General features: G+C 35.5%; 1 protein-coding gene and 1 non-coding gene across 2 annotated transcripts in view; one reads left to right on the top strand and one right to left on the bottom strand.

The window, feature by feature from the left end:
• PIK3R3 (phosphoinositide-3-kinase regulatory subunit 3) overlaps nt 1-22,024 on the bottom strand; it is a 70,591-nt gene that overhangs the window by 30,964 nt on the left and 17,603 nt on the right. The window contains exons 3-4 of the mRNA XM_019749356.2: nt 3,800-3,908; nt 1,729-1,827 (exon numbers count right to left, since the gene is read on the bottom strand). Coding sequence (XP_019604915.1) covers nt 1,729-1,827; nt 3,800-3,908 — 208 coding nt within the window. The remainder of the gene's footprint in view (nt 1-1,728; nt 1,828-3,799; nt 3,909-22,024) is intronic.
• LOC141572566 (small nucleolar RNA SNORA25) lies at nt 17,097-17,219 on the top strand. Its single transcript, XR_012497890.1, has one exon. It is a non-coding gene; the product is annotated as a small nucleolar RNA SNORA25 (small nucleolar RNA).

A 22,024-nucleotide genomic window follows, 5' to 3' on the forward strand; every position in this document is an offset into this window, starting at 1 on the left:
AGTAAAGGGAAGAGAGAATTCTGGGGATGGAGTGATTGCTATTTTACACATGTTGCACAAGGAAAACGACTCTGTTCAGAGTCCTAAACAAAGTGAGGGGGCTAGCACAGCAGATATCTGGGAGAAAAGTTTTCCAGGCAGAAGGAATAGCAAGTGCAAAGCCCCTGAGGTAGAAGCAAGCTTGACATGTTCGAGACACAGCAAGGAGGCCAATGATGCTGGGGCTGAACTAGGAGATGAAACGATGTAAAAAGAGCTTAGATCATTTAACAGCCTGTAAGTTATTATAAGGACTCTGGCTTTTACTGAGTAAAATGGGGAGACACGAGAGGGTTTTGAGCAGAATGATATCATCTCTCTTTTGTTTTAAATGGCTCACTCTAGAAGCTGGACTGAGACCATTCAACGTGGACAGAGGTAGAAGTAGAAAGATCAATTGGGAGACTACTAAAACACTTCAGGCAAAAGATGATGGTGTCTTAGACAAAGGTAGCAGTAGTAGAGAGACTGAGAAATGGTGGGATTCTGAACGTATTTTGAAGAGAGAGCTGACAGGATGTGTTGATAGCCTGGATATGGGTATGAGAAAAAGAGACAAGATTAAGATGAGGTCAAAGCTTTTATCTTAAGCAAATAAAAGAATAAAGTTGTCATTTATTGAAATGAAGAAGGCTATATAAAAAGAACATGTTGAATGGGGAAAAAACATTTTGCTTTTAGACATAAGTTTGAAATGCCTAGTGAACATCCAAGAGCAGCCTACTTGAAGAATCTAAAGTTCAAGAGAAAGGTCTGGGCTAGCAGTAGAAAATAAAGAACTGTCACCCTATGTAAAATGTAGGTGGTACCTGAATTTTCTTCTGGCCCTATACTCTCTCCTATGCGTTAAATCTGGATTTGAACACTTCTTCTGCTACTGACTAGCTATGTGTCTTTAGGCAAGTTTCTTAACCATGTTCAGCGTCAGCAGTCTCATCTATCAAACAGAGAAATATTAATACCTACCTCATAAGGTGGCTGTGAAGAATAAGTAAGATACTGCATGTAAAAAGCTTACTACAAGGGAGTTGTTATTGTTGCTGCTGTTATCATTATTCTTTAGATAGTTCCTTTTTTAAAAAATCACAAGACTTTATTGTAATTAGGCTATTTTAATCATTAAAATTAAATGTGGAAATATCTAATGGAGTTTTCCTAATCTTTTAAAATATATGTCCCATTTTTGTAAATATAAAAAGTGATATAGCCATCATTTATAAGATTCTAATATGCTCACATGGACGTCATGATACAGCCTGAGAATTGCTTTATCTTCTATATTTCAGCCTAAATAAGATTGAGTTTTACTCTCTGAAGTCTGCATTAAGAAAAGTAATAGGGTTAATAGAGGAGGATGCCCAACATGTCATGAATAACCTTAGGCTGTGCACATGACCTCGACTTCACTCATAAGGTCAGCAGTATACTCCTTACTTCCTTACATTTAGGGATTTTAGCTTTCTCATTTTACTGCTACATAAAAATTAAAAATGTAGCTATTTTTATGTAAGACATATAAATATTTAATGTATAGAAAAAGGTTAGTTAACCAAACTGAAAATGATGTATCTAGATTAAATTAAAAAATGAAAAGTGTATATAAAGATTTAAATAAAATACAGAAATCTTGTATACCCAGACATAAATAATACTAGTAGAAAACTAACCAGAATGCTGAAAAATACTCACCGCAAAGTCAAAGTATAATCTCCCTGCATTTTTGTTGAGGCATCTCTAACCAAGAAGGTACCATCTGGCATGTCCCGTAATTTGTCATTTACCTCCTCCCTGAAGAATTATAGGAAAAATTTAAAAAATGTAAGCATTGTTTGTCCTCTTCATATATTATAACTAAGACTAATTGGGAGGGGGATATATAGCAAGTTATAGAATAATGGGGGCCTTCAGAGGTCACTGAGTTCCTGCCCCTAGATATGCTCTTGTGTTTTGATTTTTGATATTATGCAATCCAAGGAAGGGCTATTTGCTTCTTAAACTCTTCCAGATTTCAACTGTCTGTAGGGAATAGTGTTTCCATTAAGCCTTTAGGGCTTCCTTAGGCAGGTCTGAACTTGTAGAGTTTCAGGAAAAACCAGCAGCTGTTTAGAAAGAAGGTTATATTTAAGCAACAGTGGCAGCTGTGTCTAATCAGAGGGGGTAAATTCACTAAGTTCACAACCTTTCAAAATAATATTCTCCAATATGAATTGATACTAATAAATTCTTCTGCAGAGCTGATTTAGGACTTTAAACAACACTAGAACACTCAAAGGAAATGGCAGGGCATAAACTGAATTATAGGGCAAGTTTTAAAATATAAATTTAAATGGTATTTAAATATAATAGATCCTTTTATTGTACAATGCTAAAATAAAAATTTTCTAATTTTAATATAAAATATATTATCTTCCACAAAAAAACTATAGGATTACCATGTAACCCAGAAATTCTACTTCTGGGTCTATACCCAAAAGAACTGAAAGCAGGGACTTGAACAAACACTTATATACCAATGTTCATGGCAGCATTATTCACAATAGCCAAAGCTGAAAACAACCCAAATGTTCATCAAAGCCAAATGTTCAGATGAATAAGTAAATAAAAATGTGATATACATATATATATATATATATATATATATATATATATATATACACACACACACATATATATATGCACAGATAAATAAATGTATATATAAATGGAATATTATTCACCTTTAAAAGAAAATTCTGACACATGCTACAACATGGATGCACCTTGAAGACATTAGCAAAGTGAAATAAGCCAGTCGCAAAAAGACAAATAACGTATGATTACGTTTATATGAGGTATCTAGTATAGTCAAATTCATAGAAACAGAAAGTGGGATGCTGGTTGCCAGGGAGGGGCTGGGGAGAACAGGAGAAAAGGGGAGTTAGTGTTTCAAGGCTACAGAGTTTCACTTTGGGAAGATGACATAGTTCCAGAGATAGACGGTGTTGATGATTGAACAACAAAACAACAACATAAATGTACTTTATGCCACTGAAATGTACATTTAAAGGTGGTTAAAGTGGTACCTAAATAACTAACTAAATAAATGCCCTTTAGTAAAGGGAGAGAACAGACAAGAGAAAGAGAGGGACAAGCATAATGAGGAACACAGCATCAAACTGAAACCTGACTTTGAAGAAATGGATAGTGCTTTTTAAAGACAAGAAAATACAATATTCAAATTTAAAACTCTTTTTTTTTTTCCATTCCCTAGGTTCAAAATTTTCCAAAACCATATTTTACCCAAAAAGCAAATCTGTCCTAGAGTCCTGTTTCCCAAAATGAGATGTGTGAAGAGTGCATCAAAATCACACGGGGAGGTTGTTAAATGCTGATTCCAGGGCCCCACCCCAATTGGTTCTTGTGTATGTGAACATTGTGGAACCACTGCCTTAGAAACAGAAAGGTAAGGAAAATTAAGTACCTATTGGTGTCTTTTATCCTAAAAGCTGTGTAACTATCTTAAATTTATGTTTCATTTATTCAGAAATCTATCCTCAATATAGTATTAAAAGTACAATCACCCATAATTTCAAGATTTTCTTGTCACTTTTTTGTGAGAAGAAAAGCATTTAGAAAGTTTTGAAAGGTTCTCACACACAATTTCTTAAATGGTAATCTTTAAATGCCACCTAGTGGGACATTAAAATGTTTTATTTTAACCACTAATTCTCAAAAACGATTTTTTAAAAACTGCATTCAATTATAGTAGCATTCTAGTTACCTTGAAATATCCCCCCAGTACCATTCTGCATCCTGAAGAGAAACAGAACCATCCTTCATTCCATTTGTAACAGCTGAAGTCGTTGGCTTAGGTGGCTTTGGTGGAAGAGCTAGAAGAGAAATGAATATTATTTTGTAGATGTAAATTATCATTTGTTTTCTAATTTCCTCAATCAGGAACTGCTCATTAACCAATGTACATTAAGATTCAAATAATTAAAAATCAAGTTGTATTATTTTATGTTAAATGTTAAACATTAGCCAAAGAAGGAATCTTTGTAGCACTATACCAACAATTGTCTGAAAAGCGAAATTTTCAAGCTAATTAGGTTTTTTCCATTCTTATAAAGAACTTTTAATTCTGAACAGATGTCCAAAAAAACTTCATTGTCTTTCAAAAGACAATGTGATGCCTCTTCACAAATAATTTAGTCCAAAAGCCATTAAGTGGGGCTGGTGGTGATGGCCAAGAGTTGATGTCAGAGCCAGTTAGCTGAGGGAGGCGTACGTCCATGTAGGAGGGTGGCAGCACAGCACAGGAGCCCAGAGCTTGGGCAGGGTGAGGAGGTGATCCTCACAGGGACAGCCTGGCATGGGGTGTTGAAGCTAAGTGAAGTAAGAAGGGCAGTGGCACGGGGCCCAGGTGGCACAGAGTGTTGGAGACCAAGCCAATAAGGACACAGTCTTTGGAAGTGGGCATCCCAAAGCAATAGGGCAAAGCCAGATAAGGGTAAAGAGAGTTTCTACTTGGGTGGGGGATGAGAGGTAGCAGGGGGAATGCAGCAACAGCTATAAGAGATTGTGTACATACAAAGAGGTGGATCAAATACATAAAGTCATTCAAGATAATAGGAGCCAGGTTTCTCACAGTCTAAAAAGGAATTTACAAATATAGCAAGGTAAAAAATAGAATGAACCCTCTGATTTGGACAGGAATTGCAGCTATTAATGTAAACTCGTGGAATTCAATAGCTAGCTAGCTAGACAGAGATAGACATACCTAAGTCTATACTTATAGGGAATAACTATTCCCTAGCTCTGCCCCTTGAGAGGTCCTGGGACCAGCAACACCCCATTATGCACACCTAGAACCCAAACCTTGGTTTCTAATGCCATTCTCTACTAAAAGCCATTTGGAAAAATGGTGGATTCCAGGGCTGGGATAGAGCAAGTATCAAATGAACCTGGAACATCATGCCAAAAAGTAAGCAATTGCTCAAAGAATGAGGGGCCATGGCAAAAAAAAAAAATCAAAGGGTTCCCATTACCAAACCTAGAACAATTGGAGCATCAATACAAATAAGATAACAAGGGAATATAAGCCATTTTTAAAAATTGGAATCTATGTGTCCATTCTGATATAAACGAATAAATGAAAAAACTAAAAAATTAATGAAAAGGATTTATATAATCTCAGAGGGGACCTTCCCACAAAATGCTTATTAATCACACAATTAAAAAGACTAAGATAACAGTGTAGAAGCATGTCAAACATCACCTTAATCAAGGAATCAAGGTTAATACCACCAGTAATAGTGGAATCATGGGCCACCAATAGGATGCACTGAGAAGGACACAACATCACTCCTGTGACATTCTTGCCAAATATGCATAAACTGAATCTAATCATGAGGGAACATCAGACAACCGCAAATGAGAGACATTCTACAAAATAATTGGCCTGTAATCTTCCAAAATGTTAAGGTCGTGAAATTCAAGAAACACTGAGGAACTGCTCCAGATTGGAAGAAGACTAAGAGAATCATGACAATTAAATGCAATGTGTGATTCTGGACTGAATCCTCTTGTTACAAAGGAAATTATTGGTACAATGGACAAAACCTGAATCTGAGAATGAGATGACAGTAATGCATCAATATTAATTTTTTTATTTTGATGGTTGTATTATAGTTATGTAGAAGAATGTTCGTGTTTATGGGAAATACAAATAGTCATTATGGGGAATGATGCTGGCAACTTACTCTCAAAGATTCAAGAAAATCAAGTTACTTGTACTGTATTTGTAGCTTTTCTATAAGTTTGAGACGACTGTTCCAAAAAAATTTTTTTAATTAACAAAAAAGTTAAAGACAATATTGAGGGAAAGGGGGAACAAAGTGAATATGTTCTTCAAAATAGAAACTCTTTCTTGTCAAATGATTTTCAACAAGGGTGTCAAGACAATCCAACTGTGAAAGAATAGTCTTTTTAACAAATGGTGCTGGAACAACTGGGTATCCACATGTAAAAAAATCCAACTGGACCCCTATCTCACATCATATGCAAGAATTAACTCAAAATACATTAAAGTCCTAAATATAAGAGCTAAAATTATAAAACTTTTAGAAGAAAACAGGCTTAAATCTTAATAGTTCTTAGATATGACACCCAAAGTACTAACAACTAAAGAAAAAATCAACTAGATTTCATCCAATTTTTAAAAATTGTGTGCTTCAAAGGACACCATCAAGAAAGTAAAAAGATAACCCATAGAATGGGAGAAAATCTTTTAGTCGTTTATCTGATTTTAAAATTTTGTATTTAGAATACATAAAGAACTCTTGCAACTGAATTATTATTAAAGACAAATAACCCTATTAAAAATGGGCAAAGGATCTGAATAGTCATTTCTCCGAAGAAGACATACAAATGGCCAACAAGCACATGAAAAGATACTCAATCTCAACAAAGATACTCAATTCCCATCAAGGAAATGAAAATCAAAACCTCGAGATACCACTTCACACCCACTAGGATAACTATAATCAAAAAGACAGGTAATAGTGTTGGTGAGGATGTGGAGAAATTGGAACTCTCACACACTGCTCATGGAAATGTAAAATGATACAACTGTTTGGAAAATAGTCTGACAGTTCCACAAACGGTTAAACGTCGAGTCACCATATGACCCAGCAATTTCAATCCTAGCTATATACTCAAGAGAAACGAAACATACATCCACACAAAAGCTTACATATAGCATTACATAATAGCCAAAAAGTGGAAACCCAAATGTCTATTAACAGATGAATGAATAAAAAGAATGCACTATTAATATATATCTATGCAATGGAATATTATTTGGCAGTCGAAAGGAATGAAATGCTATAACATGGATGAACCATGAAAATAGTAGGCTAAGTGAAGGAAGCCAGTCATGAAAGACCACGTATTTTATGATTCCATTGCCCAGAACAGACAAATCTATAAAGACAGAAATTAGAGGAATGGTTGCTTAGGCCTGGGTAGTTTAAAGGGAAAAAGGGAATGACAGCTAATGTGTGCAGGGTTTCTTTTTGGGGTAATGAAAATGTTCCAAAATTGCTTGTGGTGAAGGTTATACAACTCTGTGAATATACTAAAGAACTATGGAATTACACACACACTTTAAGTGGGTGAATTGTATAGTATGTGAATTATACCTCAATAAAGCTGTTAATTAAAAAAATCAGACTTCTGATATTACTAGATGAAGGTGGGGAGGACTTGGTATAATCTATACTTTTTTTCCTAAATGGCTACTTACTTACCTTGTTTAAAAAGGATTTGAAATTGCTTATGAAAGTAGCTATAGTTGAACTCTAATTTTGCAAAATGTAAAACTCTTCTACTTATCAACTTAAAAGGATTAAGAATTTAAACTTGTGCTATACAAAGCACTGCTATAGCTATGAAAGTACAAAGACAAGGCATTCCCAGCACTTAAAAGAACAAATCTAGAAGAATGATACATAGAAACACCTAACCATAATACTCAGCAGAATGAGGCAAATACTGTAATAAAGGTAAAAACAAAGTGTAATAGAAACTCAGTAAAAGAAGCAATTGATCCTCTCCTGAGGAAACTTTAAGTTCAAACACTAAGCTTCTCAAACCTAGTCCTTACTGAGCTGAGTGCCACGACCAGCAGGGCCCAAAAAGAACCAATCTGCCTCCTTGAATCAGCAGGTGGGTTACATTTGAATCACCAAAGCAGTCACAGAGACTTGCTGTTGTCTATAACCCTTCTCTGGAGAAGCTCTACTGAATTGACTTGCCCAGACTGCACGGGGAAGGTGCTCTTTATGGATAATGACAGTTCACTATAGCTCTACCATCAACAAACATATAATGACCATATCACAACTATTACATAGGGCTTTCCGTAGCCTCCTTGTATCTTGCTTTTCCTCATCTGAAGAAATATAAGAATGAAATGATTACAAAGCAGTTCCTACATAAAGTTGCTAAAAGAACACAATCATTGTGTGTTCACTGTTTAAGATCTGAAATAAATGCAATAATGGCCTTATTTCTATATTGTTATCTATCATCACTTCCTACATATATTAAATATTTATTAAATACCTCCTACATATATTCTAAGAGCTGGGAATACAGCAATGTACTAGATAGACAAAGTCCCCATACTTATGGACTTTATAATCCAAAAGGGTAAACTTCAAGATAATTCATTATTCCTAAAATTATGAGTATGTTCAACTAAATTAAAATTTAGCTCAATTAAACTAACCTGAGTCTTCAAACTAAGTCTTTTGCTTACTTTGGCAGTTGTTCCCATCGCCATGTAAATTACAGAATCTACTGGATAAAAATTTACCTTAAATAACCTTCTAATTACATGAGGATAAACAGATTTATATCTGTATGTTGCTTCCAGATTATGATATTATAAAGGTAAAAAAAATTCCAAATCACATACATTTTAAGTATGGCAAGTGGGACATAATGAAGGAAAAGCTAATTAGAGTACACTAATTATCTTTCTACTCCTTGACAAAGTCGTTCTTGCATCGGGTGAGCGCTGCAATGCTGAGTGATAAGTTGAAGTGTACCTGAGCAAACATTTTCCTAAATAAGTATCCATAAAATGCTAGCACTTTAATTTCTATTTAACAAACAATGAAAAGTATTTCTCTTTACATTTTGAGAAACTGCGTTACAAGTTTTTAAATATTAGCAATACAGAAAGATATTTTAAATTCACCTTTAATTACTATGTAGATATACGAACATACACATATATGTACGTGTTTGAGTATGTGTGTATATATGTATATACATGCATAAAGACATCAGGAAGAATACACAAACTGTTAATAGTGTATATTATCACAGAAGAACACTTGCTTTATCTATTTATGTACGTTTTCTTCATGTATGTTTCAGCAACCAAAAATAATAGCTTATGAGTAATTTTTAATTTTAATTTACTGTATTTTCTGAGTTCTTAAAAAACTTTCAAAACTTCACTTTGATATCTTTTACTAAAGAAAGTATTCAGGGGCTGAAACACTGTAAAAAAATTGTTTCTTTGGTCATAATCTACAAATAATCTACAAATAGTACATTAAAGTATTGTATCAAAGTTCAATGTACTGAAGTTGGTACTGTAATGTGTACTGTGGTATGTAAAGAAACATTCTTGGGATGGCCTGTTAGCTCAGCTGGTTAGAGCGTGGAGCTAAGGGTTAAGGGCCGGGATGAATATAACTTATTTTCAAATAGTTCAGAAAAAAGAAGTATTATTTTATAAAAAGAAAGCATGAATGATAAAGCAAATGGAGTAAAATATTAACAACAGGTGAACCTGGTAAAGGACATATGGGTGTTTTTTGTATTCTTATTTTTGCATATTTTCTGTAAATTTGAAATTTTTCCAAATAAAACATTTAAATTTTTTTTTAATTAAGAATTAAAGTTAGGTACTTATTAAGACCAGGGAGGAATGGCAGATCTCAGCCCTCCTAGTCTATGATGGGATTTGACTTTATGAAGGATAGCTTTAAATCAAAAATGGAAGAAAAGTTAAAACAGTATTTGAACGTATGTCCAATCTGTGTTGGGGGAAGAGACGAAGCACATCTAGTTATACACTAAGCGAAGTCAGAGGCCTTTAAGCCTTTTGATTCCAAGTACCATAAAACCAGGAGCCAGCTATCTTTGCCCCACTTCAGGGTCAAGTTTTAACCAACATTCTGTCTGAAACCCTGACTAAAGGCTTTCTTAATTCTGTAACCAAACATACAGCAGGACAGTGCCTGGTCCACATTCAATAAACGTGTTCATTCAACAAGTGCTGATTGAGGACCTACTAATTCAAGGCCTTTTTTTTTTTTAACTTTTATTTATTTTAAGTGTGTTTTTCCAGGATCCATCCGTTCCAAGTCAAGTAGTTGTTTCAATCTAGTTGTGGAGGGTGCACGTCAGGATCGAACCGGCAACCCTGTTGTTACGAGCATCATGCTCTAACCAACTGAGCTAAGGGCCTCCCCCTAAGCTTTTGTTTCTTCCATCCATAAAATAGTACTTACATCCTATGAGGAGTAAATGAGTTAATATGTGTAAACTTAAAATAGCATATGTCACACAGCAATCAATAACTACTAGCTGTTAGCTATAGGTGCTAGGCTAGATGCCAAAGACAGTAACAAGACAGTCCAGTGGGCAATTCAAATAAGTAAAATATACAATTACTATACTGTGATTAAACACAGTAAAAGAGAAAGTATTTTTAAAGTATATGTAAAAGGTGAATATTATGGGAAACGATTTATGTCTCAAAAAGAGAGAACGAAAGAACAGGGTGCCATGGAGCAAAAATAAGGGGACTGAATCTAGAGAGAGTCAAGGAAGGCATGACATATAATGTCCCAGACTAAAGCAACAGTTTGTATTAAAAAAAAAAAGTCCGAAAGAGAATGAAAGGAAATCTCTGGCACATGGGGAGTATGAAGTGGGGGAAAAGTGGAAGTTCTTTTAGCTACCTGTCCTCTCCTGTGTTCTCACCCCAATGCTGCTCTGAGCTGCCTCCCTACTAAACCATCTTCTCATTGCTCATCATTCCATTATGTCCTCTGGACCGTCCTCCCTGATCATTCTCCCCACATACTAATTAAACAAACTCTTTTATAACTTCAGTGTTTTCCCAGAATATGTTTCCCCACTTCCTCTCCAGGAAGGACACTATTGACCCACCGTGGGTTGCTCACTGTCCCACACCTTACGGAGTCCGGGGCTCTCTTCTTCCTTAGTGCTCAGGCCCTCTTTTTTTCATCTGCACCTTGAAACTGGTATTTCCCTGGCCTTCTTTTTATTCTATCCTCCCATCTACTCCCATAGCTTCAAATAATACCTATACCCTAACCCCAAAACAATGTATTTCCAACTACAGGGTCTTTTCTAAATTTCTGATCATCTAACAGAAGACACCTAATATGTGTCAAGCATTGTAGCAGGCACAGTGAATTGGATCAGTGCTTCCCACAGTTTAATGTGGTTCTAAGTCACCCGGGGATCGTGTAAAATGCAGAAGATGATTTGCTAGGTATGGCTTGGGACATGGAATTCTGCGTTTCTAACAAGCTTCCAGGCGAGGCCAATAGTACTGGCCCAGACTTTGCACAGCCAAGGGCCTCACGGACGTCTCTCTCTGAAGAGTTTCTATGGGGTTAAAAAAAAAAAAAAAGGCAAGTAGAGTACGGTAGCTAAAATAGTCGATTAAATACATGTGATTCTTCACTCCATCTATAAATCATTCCTAATTGGCAATACAATATATTGTTAAAGCTATAAACACATAATAGCAAAGAAATCAGGGGAGGAAACAACAGTAGGTGATAGCAACAAAACTTTAATACACAAAAAGCAACCAGATGAATCTGACTTGGTAGAATGCAAAAACTTGAAACCTAAGCCTGAAGAGAAAAAGTCCAATAAAAAAGCAATCTGATTTGCAACACTGCACTCTGGAAAGACCAGGAATTGGAGGCAGAATGCATCTCTGAAGGGAGGATTGACGGAGGGATGGGCTGAAAATAGGAGGATTGGCAGAAAGTCTATAGAAAGGGCAGTTAGATCCCCAGTTTTCCTCCCCAACCCCCAAGCAACTAGGAACTACCCTTCCCCCACCCTAAACAAAGGCTGCTGTCAATTCATCAGTCCAGAGAAACAATTAAAGAGGCTTTGGACTCAGGGAACACTAAGCATAGCTGGGATTAGGGTAAATCCCTTATTGAAAACAGAATTAAGGAAAAGTTTACTAAACAGGTAGATGTCCCAACCCCTTTCCCCACCTCAGTTCTCTGAACACTAAGCCACCATGCTTATACCCCAGGCAAGAGTGAGGGAGATTGTCTCTGGAGAAACTGACAAGACCTCAAAAAAGGCCTAAAAATACAGACCTTTTACAGTTACCAATAAAAAAGATATTCATTATCTTTTCAGTGAAAGCCTCCAGTGAACATGTCCTGCCCACTTACATGGAGCTTCAGATTAGCTTTTTAGTATCTCATTCTTAAATAAAAACAAACCCTTTAAAAAGGAAGGAAATTCTGACACATGCAATAACATGGACGAAATTCAAAAGACATCTCTTCATGAAGACATTACGAACCTTGAAGAAATAAGCCAGGCACAAAATGACAAATATTGTATGGTTTCTCTTATATGAGGTACCTAAAGTAGTCAAATTCATAGAGACAGAAAGTAGAATGGTGGCTGCCAGGGGCTGGGGGAAGGGTAATGGGGAGTTACTGTTTAATGGGTACAGAACTTCAATTAGGTAAGATGAAAAAGTTCTGGAAATGGATGATAGCAATGGTTGCACAACAATGTAAATGTACTTAATGCCTCAGAATGGTTAAAATGATACATTTTATGTTGTGTACATTTATGACAATTAAAAAAATAAAAGAACAAACCACAAGACATTTGAAGAAAGTCATCGATGTTAAAGAAGAAGACCAAAACAAACAAAAAAGGAACTTAGGAATAAACAAAGAATTCAAGGAAAAGAAAACTTCACAGACATATAATATCCTCAGAAATATAAAAGAGAATATTGCATCGATGAAACGTAAACAAGATCTATGTATAATAAAGTAACATTGAAGAACAAGAGCCCTTATATATTAAAATTATAATAGAAAATTTTTTTAAAAAAAACTTCAATTGACAAGCTGGTAGATAAAGCTGAGGAAATCTCTCAAGAAGTGGAACAAAATGAGAAAGTAACAGAATTAGAAAAAACAGAATTACAGGATAAACCCAGAAGACACAACACTGAACTAACAGAAGTTCCAGAATGCAGAAAAAAACATCTAAAATAAATAAGAAAAAATTTTCAGAAATGAAGGACATACATGTCCAGAATGAAAGTACCCACAGAGTATGCTACACAATGAATAAAAAAGACCCATATCAAGACAGATCTCTGTGGAATTTCACATCAGGGATAAAGAAAAGGTCCTAAAATCTATCAAAAAGGGGATAAAAAAGACAGATCACAAAGGACTAAGGCCTGGAATGTCTTGGATTCCTCAACAGCAACACTGAAAACTAATGCCACTGGAGAAGAACCTTCAAATTCTGAGGGAAAATGATTTTTCAACCTAGAATTATATATCCTGCCAAATTATCAATTATGTACATATGAGGGCAGAATTGACATTTTCATTCACACAAAGTCTCAAACAACTTATCTCTTGACACACTTTCTTAGGAAGCTCCTGAAGGATGTACTCTACCAAAATGAAGAATAAACCTAAGAAAGAAGATGGTGTAGAATTCAGGAAAATGGAGGCCAACACCGGAGAAAAGCAAAGGCAATCCCCAGGAAAATGGGACCAGAAGTTCCAGGATGACAGTCAAAATCAATAAGTGGGACTCTAGCAAGAGAATAAAGGGTGACTTATTCTCACGACTTAGGGGGTATGTTGAAAGGGAAAAAAATGGAAACGATAAATTATCTGATGTTTAACCATACTGAGTTTTATAGTTCTGTCAAGAGTATGGGGATAATACTGTCACAAGTACATTTTTTTTTTAAATCAGGCAAATTTTTAAAAAGTAAAGCAATAATTAATTCCAAAAAATTATGTAAGAAAGAAAATGTAGTCATATACTAATGGCTTATCTGTGAATACTGTTTAAATAGTCATAATAATATAAATACTAAAAGATAATTTAAGAAACAATTATAATTATATAAATATATTGGAAAAATGGGTAAAGGGACAGAGTGTATATGGCATAAAAGAACTAAATCCCCATCTTCCTTAGGAGGAATAAATAATACCAAAAAGTGAAAAAAATTAAATGGCAGTACCAGAATACTATGAAAAACAGGAAGGTAAAAACCAGGAAAAAAAGCTAAAAGAGTTAAGTGTTGCCTCTATCTAGATTAGAAATTGGGGGTTGAAAAGGGTAGAGCAGGGAACTGCTGGGGTTTTCTACTATAAACCTTGAAGTACCTTTTGACTCTAAGCTATGAGCTTGTATTGCTTTGATGAAAAAAGAAAATGAAATTTAAAAAAACTTAAGAGTTTATTCAGGTGCTGCCACTTAAACTAGATTTGGTAAATTATCTCACCTCTCTAAGCCTTACGTTCAATGACAGTGTTAAAACCAACTTACATAGGTTAGCAAGAGTTGATTGTTACATTTTCAGGAATTTTGCAAGCTACTTATACACAGTCACTATTAAAAATTAAATCATATAAATGCACAATTAAATAAATTATATTAAAAATAAAGGTAATAAACACTCAAGATTTATCACCTCATTAAGGTTTACTATATTTCATTTTACTATCTTTGCCTTTTAAGTTCTTTACGTCTACTGTGTTTACACAGTAGAAATACTTTGTGCTACCGTGCATCTCTTTCAAGCTCTGCATTCAGTATGTCATGGCTGGTAGCTTGAAGTCAGCCATTTACACTTGAGAAATGGGATTATTTACACTTCAGAAATCAGCAAACACCACAAATCAGAGCTTGATTTATTGTTGTATTGATTACCTACCAAGGGTCAGCAAACTATGACCCGATGCCTGTTTTCGTACAGTGCAAAGAATGGTTTTTGTATTTTTAAATGGTTGGAAAATACACACACACACACACACACACACACACACACGCAAAAAAAAAAAAAGCAACAGACCACATGTGGCCTACAAAGCCTAAAAAGTATTTACTATCTGCCTACGAAAAAGTATGTCCACCCCTGATCTCCACTTAAGAAAGTGATGGAGAAAATGTTAATTCAGTGTAATAATCTCAACTCCATGGCAGCAGCTTAATATAACAAGAAATTAGGTGGTGTTCAAAAACAAACATATCTTCTTCACCAAGCCTGTTCCTCCTATCTGCTGTATCCTATTAAAGGGCGTCACTATGCATTTGTCACAACTCACAGACCTGTACACCAAAGACAGTAAATTGTACTATATGTAATTTTGTTTTAAATTTCTTTAAATCGCATGTGGAACTTTTAAAATAAAGATTCCTGGGCCCAGCTCCCTAGAAATTCTGATTTGGTTGATCCAGAATAAGACTAGAACATCTGTGGGGGGTTTTTAAATACAACTGGTCTGGTAATCTTGATTAAAATATATATATATATATATCCTAGGAAGAGAACCCTGTTCCTAGTGTACAAATGTGCTCTAACTTCTATCTCGACAGTTTTCCCCACTTACTCCAATTCTCCCCCCTCCACCCCGTTCTTTCACCTCTGTGAGAGCGCCAATTCCTCACTCACTATTTTCTATACATGCCGATCTGCCCTCCCTCTCTGCCTCAACTAATTCCCCTCATTTCTTTTGCCCCTTCTTATCCTCCCAACTGCAACGGCCTGGCAAGATCCCCAACGATGGCTCAATCCATTTTCATGCTTTTTCTGCTCCCTCTGTAGGCTGCTAGAGGGGAAAAAAGCTACATCGTCTTCAGTTTGGTTTCACTAGTAATAATCTCCTATCACAAATACCTCAACACAATCCAAAAATCTCCCTCTCCCATTCCTCACGGTGGCTATTTCAAACCTTCCACACCTTCCTCAAACATTGTATTCCACCTCTCTTCACTCATTTTTGATAGACCCCATTTCACCTCCTATATAACAGAGATAATAAAGATTGTGAGCAGCGAGCTACTTCAGTTTCCTACCAGTCACCTATAAATTTATGTGCATCTACACTCATTTCTCCTTTCTTATCTAAATTAGTCCCCCTACCAAATGCTCTGGCTCTCCCCTCCTTTTACCGCCGGAGGGATTCCAGTCCTTCTGAATCCTATTCCTACTCTCTAGCCTCTCCTGCTTTACTGGCTCCTTTCCTACAAGCTTATAAATGGGCCCAAATCACTCAACTACAGGTCCCGATAGAAGTGGTTCTTAGGGGTTATAAACTTTTGAAAAGCTGATGAAAGCTTAAGGCTTCTCTCCCAACTACATGCACACACAGTATGCACATAACACTGTAGGAAGGTAGGGTCCACAAATACCAGTTTAAGAACCCACACCCTGTAACTTCCATTCTTTCTTCTCCTTTATACCCAAGCTTTTCAAAGAGCTGTCCTCTGCCTCTCTCCACTTATAGTCCCCTCCTAAATCTATTGTAATCCTACCTCCCAACCTCCCAACTCTACTGAAACCATTCTTACCAGGGCCAGTGACCCTGCTGCTAAATTCAGTAGACACTTTTCACTCCTTATCTGCAGCATTTGATACTGCTAATAATTCCCTCCTTTTTGAAACACCCTCTTTACTCAGTACCTGAGACCCTACACTCTTCTATACTTTTTCTACTTCTCTGGTCATTCTTTCTAAATCTGTCATAGGATCCTTTTCCCAGGCCAGTTGGGGTATCATCAGGGATCTATCTTTGATAGCCTCCTTACCCCATCTAACTGCTTCTTTGCGTTTTCACTTCTTTTCCGTGAAGCTCCTGTGTATGTGAGTAATAAACCTTTTGTCCTGTTAATCTGGCATTTTTCAATTTTATTTAAAGGCCCCAGTAACTGAACCTATGAGGACAGAGGAGTTTTTTTCCTCTCCTACACTCAGCATAGGTGACATAGTAGCTACCAAAAATATTTATTAGCCATTCACAGGTATTTCAGTTATCACTAAACCAGACCTAAGTAACACATGCAGAACCAAAATGACAAATATAAAAGCAGTCATCTCTTTATTAGGAAAAAAAGCTCCTCACACTTTTGGCTTAGTTACTGGTAGCTTAGTATAAGCAGAGATGGTAAACTAGTAGATCAGAAATTGTCTTTAATTTCATAAAGAAAAGTTAGAAATAAACTACTACTAAGTCCTGTTTCCTTTTTGCAGTTATCTCATTAAGCTAAATTTAGTTACTACTGGTTCTAATAATCAACTGAAAAGAAATAAAGGAATTTGCAATGCTCTCGTAACATCTCCCTTTCTCAACTTCTTACATTTTTAAAAAATTCTTAATATTTACCCTCCAAATAGTAAATCTTATCTTCTACAAATATCTTTGACATATAGGTAATTTCAAAAAGAGCTTGCTGGACCAAAACCAGAGGCTCTTAATGCTGTGACCAAAGATTGAAGTTCTCCATAGAATGTAAGTCACTCAATAGTGCTGTTTTCCTGAGGAGATACAAAATTCAGCTATTCACATCCATGATTGGTGATGTGGGAAAATAAATAAATATCTCCCAAGTTGAGTATTGTGTTTAAATACAAAGTATATAAAGAGATTATCCTGTTAAATGTTGTCAAAGGCAAATGATTTTTCAAAGACACATGACAAACCTGAAATACTTCCTCAGATGATAAATTCTGACTACCTGAATAGAAAATTTTAACCATGGTACTCTGACCACATTAGTGGAAAGGTATTCTGAATTTCTGGAAACATTAAACCAGCTTTTACTAACCACTGCTAAGGAACAGGGACCAAGAAAAAATATTTGTGAATAACAAATATATTTGTGAATAACCAGAAATTATACAAGGTTTTAAAATACAAAAATAATATAACAATTTTATTAAAATATATTTCCTAAACTCACAAATCTATTTTATTCTAGAGGAATAAAAATTAAAAAGAATTAGAACTACCCTGGATGTTTTAATATAATCTTAAATATAGAAAAGTGCTGGAAAAAAAAACGACTGGGTGATCAGGCTATCTAGAGGAAAAAAACAATTCTCTTCTGGGAAAAGAAAAACATTTATTTAAATTAAATCCTTAGCGTTTTGAAACCCTAAAAATAAAATTATGGAAACAGGAGGAGAGAAACAAACACAAAACTTCAACTGACAGCTTTTACCAACTTCTTTTTAAAAGACAGTGATTTAAATAAAGTTTTCCCCCCAGCATCAGTGAGCTGCCACATTCCACTTCACCAACTATTTGGCATGCAGCATTGAATTACAGAACAATTTTGCTCATGCATGGACAAATACTATTTTCCCCACTGAAATGATGTATCTGTAGCTTGCTCATCAATAACACTAACCCTTTCCTATGTCCTAACAACCAACCTGCTTTGTGAGCTAAATCCCAATCCCAAATCAGTTGTTGTTGGCAAAACTAATCTCTGAATGAAAGCAGTACAACAGCCAATCACAACACAGAATTTGGGTCATATGTTACTGATGATGAGACAGAAAACTGCAGTTTCCAACAGGTAGTTTTAGTTGAGCTTCTTGGTTCAGCAAAATTGAAGTATGATCTTATCTCTGGAAACATATATGATATTTTCTTTAAATTACATTGCTAATTTTTTCTTTGAAAATGTTTTTCTAATAATATGGTGATGGAAGGAGAACTGACTCTGGGTAGTGAACACATAATACAATATGTAGATGATGTACATAGGTTTCAATTGTACACTTGAAACCTATGTAGTTTTGTTGACCATTGTCACCCCAATTTTAATAAAAGAAACAAATGTTTTTCTAAAAGACTGTCTCAACCAAAATAAACAATGATTTCAACAATTAGGAGACATAACATTTAATTAATTAATTAAAAGCTAAACTGCTTAGGTTAAAATAGTAATGTGATTTTCCCTCCCTCTGTGCCCTTCCCCAAGCTATAGAGAGAGTTCCTTCAGATTTCAATTTATTTTGATACTGTCTTTTTTTGCCCCTTCACATGATATAATTTAGGCAAACAGCAGTTTCTTCAGTTAAAGTCAACTGCTTTGAAGATTCCAAAAATGCTAATTATTTCCTCCTAATAGCAATGAATTCATTGTATTTTCAAGAAGTTCTCCAGCTAGAGAATAGGATGATAAAGGCAAATAAGTTTTAGCTCACAAACACATAGATAGAACTGAAACAATTTTTTAAACCTATCATTTTTACAGATTACTAATCATCGGTGAACGAAAAGCTTCTGATCTAAAACAAAAACTGACTTGCATATAACCTACCAATATAACTTTGGACAATCCTCTTAAACTCTCTTGTCTACTTACTTACAAAACATTTGATTACATCTAAATAGTCCCTATTATGTCTAATTTTTATGCGCCCTTATATTTGGCCATCCAAGAGAGAGAGTATCCTAGGCAGATTTCACTAGAATACCAGAAATTTCATTAAAACTTTACTGGATATGAGTCATGTTTCCATCTGGTAAGCTAACTGCAATTATGAAGATCACAATGTATTTCTGGGTGTTCATAAAAAGACTAACCAGAACCAAAAAAATAGCATTAATTTTTTTTTTAAAGTGAGTAACAAAAAGAAGAAAACTAAAATTAGATGTGCAGGTAGGGAGAGTAGCAAAACAGAGGAGGGAACACTTTTCAACTCATTATAAGCCTGATACCAATACCAGAAAAAGACAAGACAAGAGAAGAAAACTACAGACCAACATACCTTAAGAACTAAAATCCTCAGACACCAAAATCCTCAACACTAGCAAATCGACTCCAGCAACATATAAAAAGGATTTTACACCACAACCAAGTGAGATTTATTCCAGGAATGCAAGGTTGGTTCAACAAACAGAAATCAATGTAATACACCACATTAATAGAATAAAGTTTTGATCATCACAATAGATGCAGAAAAAAACATCTGATAAAATCAAACACCCTTTCATGATAAAAACACTCAACAGACTAGGAGTTGAAGGGAATTTCCTCAACTCTTCTTCTTGTGATATGACACAATGCCTATCTGAAGAGATGAAGTGAGGTGAATGACACAGGCATTGTGACATAGTGTTAGGATACTATAAGGGTTACTTGAACATAAGCATTATGATACCATGACAGTTGATATGAAAACTGAGATGGCTACTAAATGACTAATGGGTGGGTAGCATTCACAGCATGAATAAGCTAGACAAAGGGATGATTCCTGTCCTAGGCAGGACAGAGTGAGACAACGCGAGATTTAATCACGCTACTCAGAACAGTGCAAAATTTAAAACTTACGAATTGTTTATTTCTGGAATTTTCCATTTAATATTTTGGACCATAGTTGACCATGGGTAACTGAAACCTCGGAAAGCAAAACCACGAATAAGGGGCTGCGGGACAGAACTACTACACAATCCTAAAAAAAGTCCTTATTTTTGCCCATTTCAACTCAGCATGAAAAAGCTAAATCCTTGGTTTCAGTGGCCTTTTAATCATTGTTCCTAACAAACTGTTTTCTTCCATTAACCATAGTAAAAAATAATACTCAAATATAAATGACCGTGTAAGACAAAAGGACCGACGGATGGATGGATAGACAGACAGCTTTGTACTTATATTTGCAACGCATTCTAGAAGGCCTACCAAGGAGTGCATGATTCAACTTGCAAAGTTCATTGGAAGCCATTATTTCTTCCATTCCTTTTAAAGCAGTATCAAATGTGATGCACTAGAGATCGGGAAATGATACTGGGTACCTTTATGACATCTACAATAGCCTTGGTCTTTTCACTAAAAATAAGCAAGAATAATATTTTTTTCTTATCTCAGCAAAAGGCTCCAGAAACATGATATACCAGACTATTACAGAGAACCTTTTTTTTTTTTTAATGTGGAAAAAGTAAATCAAAGAGAACAACAAAAAAGGCTGTCCTACCTATCCTTCATAGTCTAAGTTCAAATATCCTCTCCAGTCTTTCTTCTCATAACACCCCCTTCTCCTGAACTCCTAAAGCACTTGTTGGTGTCACTCTCTGAAACTTAGTTATCTGTTGCTCATATTATTATTCTCCTCTGAGTCTGTTTTCCTAAATGAAAAATGAAAATTACAGCAATATGTGAGGAAAATATTAAGAAAGACTGCACATATAAAACAATGCCTGACACAGTAACTAGTCAATAAGTATTACATATAATAGTTATATCTCTGCCATTTACAAAATTTATGATTGAACAAGTCACCTTTGCTAGTTTCATTTTCTTCACCTGTAAAGTGAAGATAATAATCCCTGTCAAATTATTATCTATGTGCAAATGGGGGGACCAATACTCTTTGGTTTTGAGAGTATTTTTTCATCATTATGCCTAGAATATTATCGTTGATCGTTACTAAACCTTTGTACAACATATAGCACTTTTATTATCTTAACATTATAAAATAAGCACTTTATAAACATAAATTTTAATAGCTGCAAAATAGTTTTTTGATATGAATGTCTCATAATTTACTTAACTATTCCCTCCATGTTGGGCATCAACTACTCTCGTCAATATCTCCACCCAGCTCCTTGTTGTTCTTTGCCACACCAGCCCATAAATCTCTCAACCACGGAGAATCAATCCAACCACCTGCTTCCTCTGTTCCCATATCACAACTGCTGAGATCTGCAGAAGAAATCACAAGCTGGGAATTTGTGCCACCACAAATTTATTAAGTCTCTCATCTTAACTGAGATTAAGTATCCTATTAGTAATTCATCTATATGCCTCTGAACAGTCACCTTTTCCATCCCACACAGTGACCAATGGCTACTCCCAATCTCAGGACCAACACTCCATATACCTCTTCTCTCACAATTGTTCTCTCCCAGCAAAAAGAAACTTGACCCTACCCAATTTTCAACCTACATTCTTCTTCAAACCCATCTTCTTCCTTCTAAGTGTTAGACAAAGGTATCTCTCCTCCTTCCCTGGGTGATAATCCCTCCTCAGCTCCAAACTCATCAACTTTTGTTTCATCAAATCACACACATCCATATATTGAATTTTATCTCTACTTTATCATCTCTACCAAGCATACACATGTTCAATTTTTATCTTTAAAAACACATTCTGGGGGTGGCCGGTTAGCTCAGTTGGTTAGAGCATGGTGCTGGTAGCACCAAGGTTGCCGGTTCGATCCCCACATGGGCCACTGTGAGCTGCACCCCTCCTTAAAAATAAAAAAACAAAAGAAAAAAATTCTGTTTCTCAGATCTCCTCTCTAGCTAACTACCTCTTACTTATGCTTCACAGCAAATTTTCTAAG

The sequence above is a fragment of the Rhinolophus sinicus genome, linkage group LG06 (assembly GCF_036562045.2).
Source record: "Rhinolophus sinicus isolate RSC01 linkage group LG06, ASM3656204v1, whole genome shotgun sequence".
Lineage (NCBI taxonomy): Eukaryota > Metazoa > Chordata > Mammalia > Chiroptera > Rhinolophidae > Rhinolophus > Rhinolophus sinicus.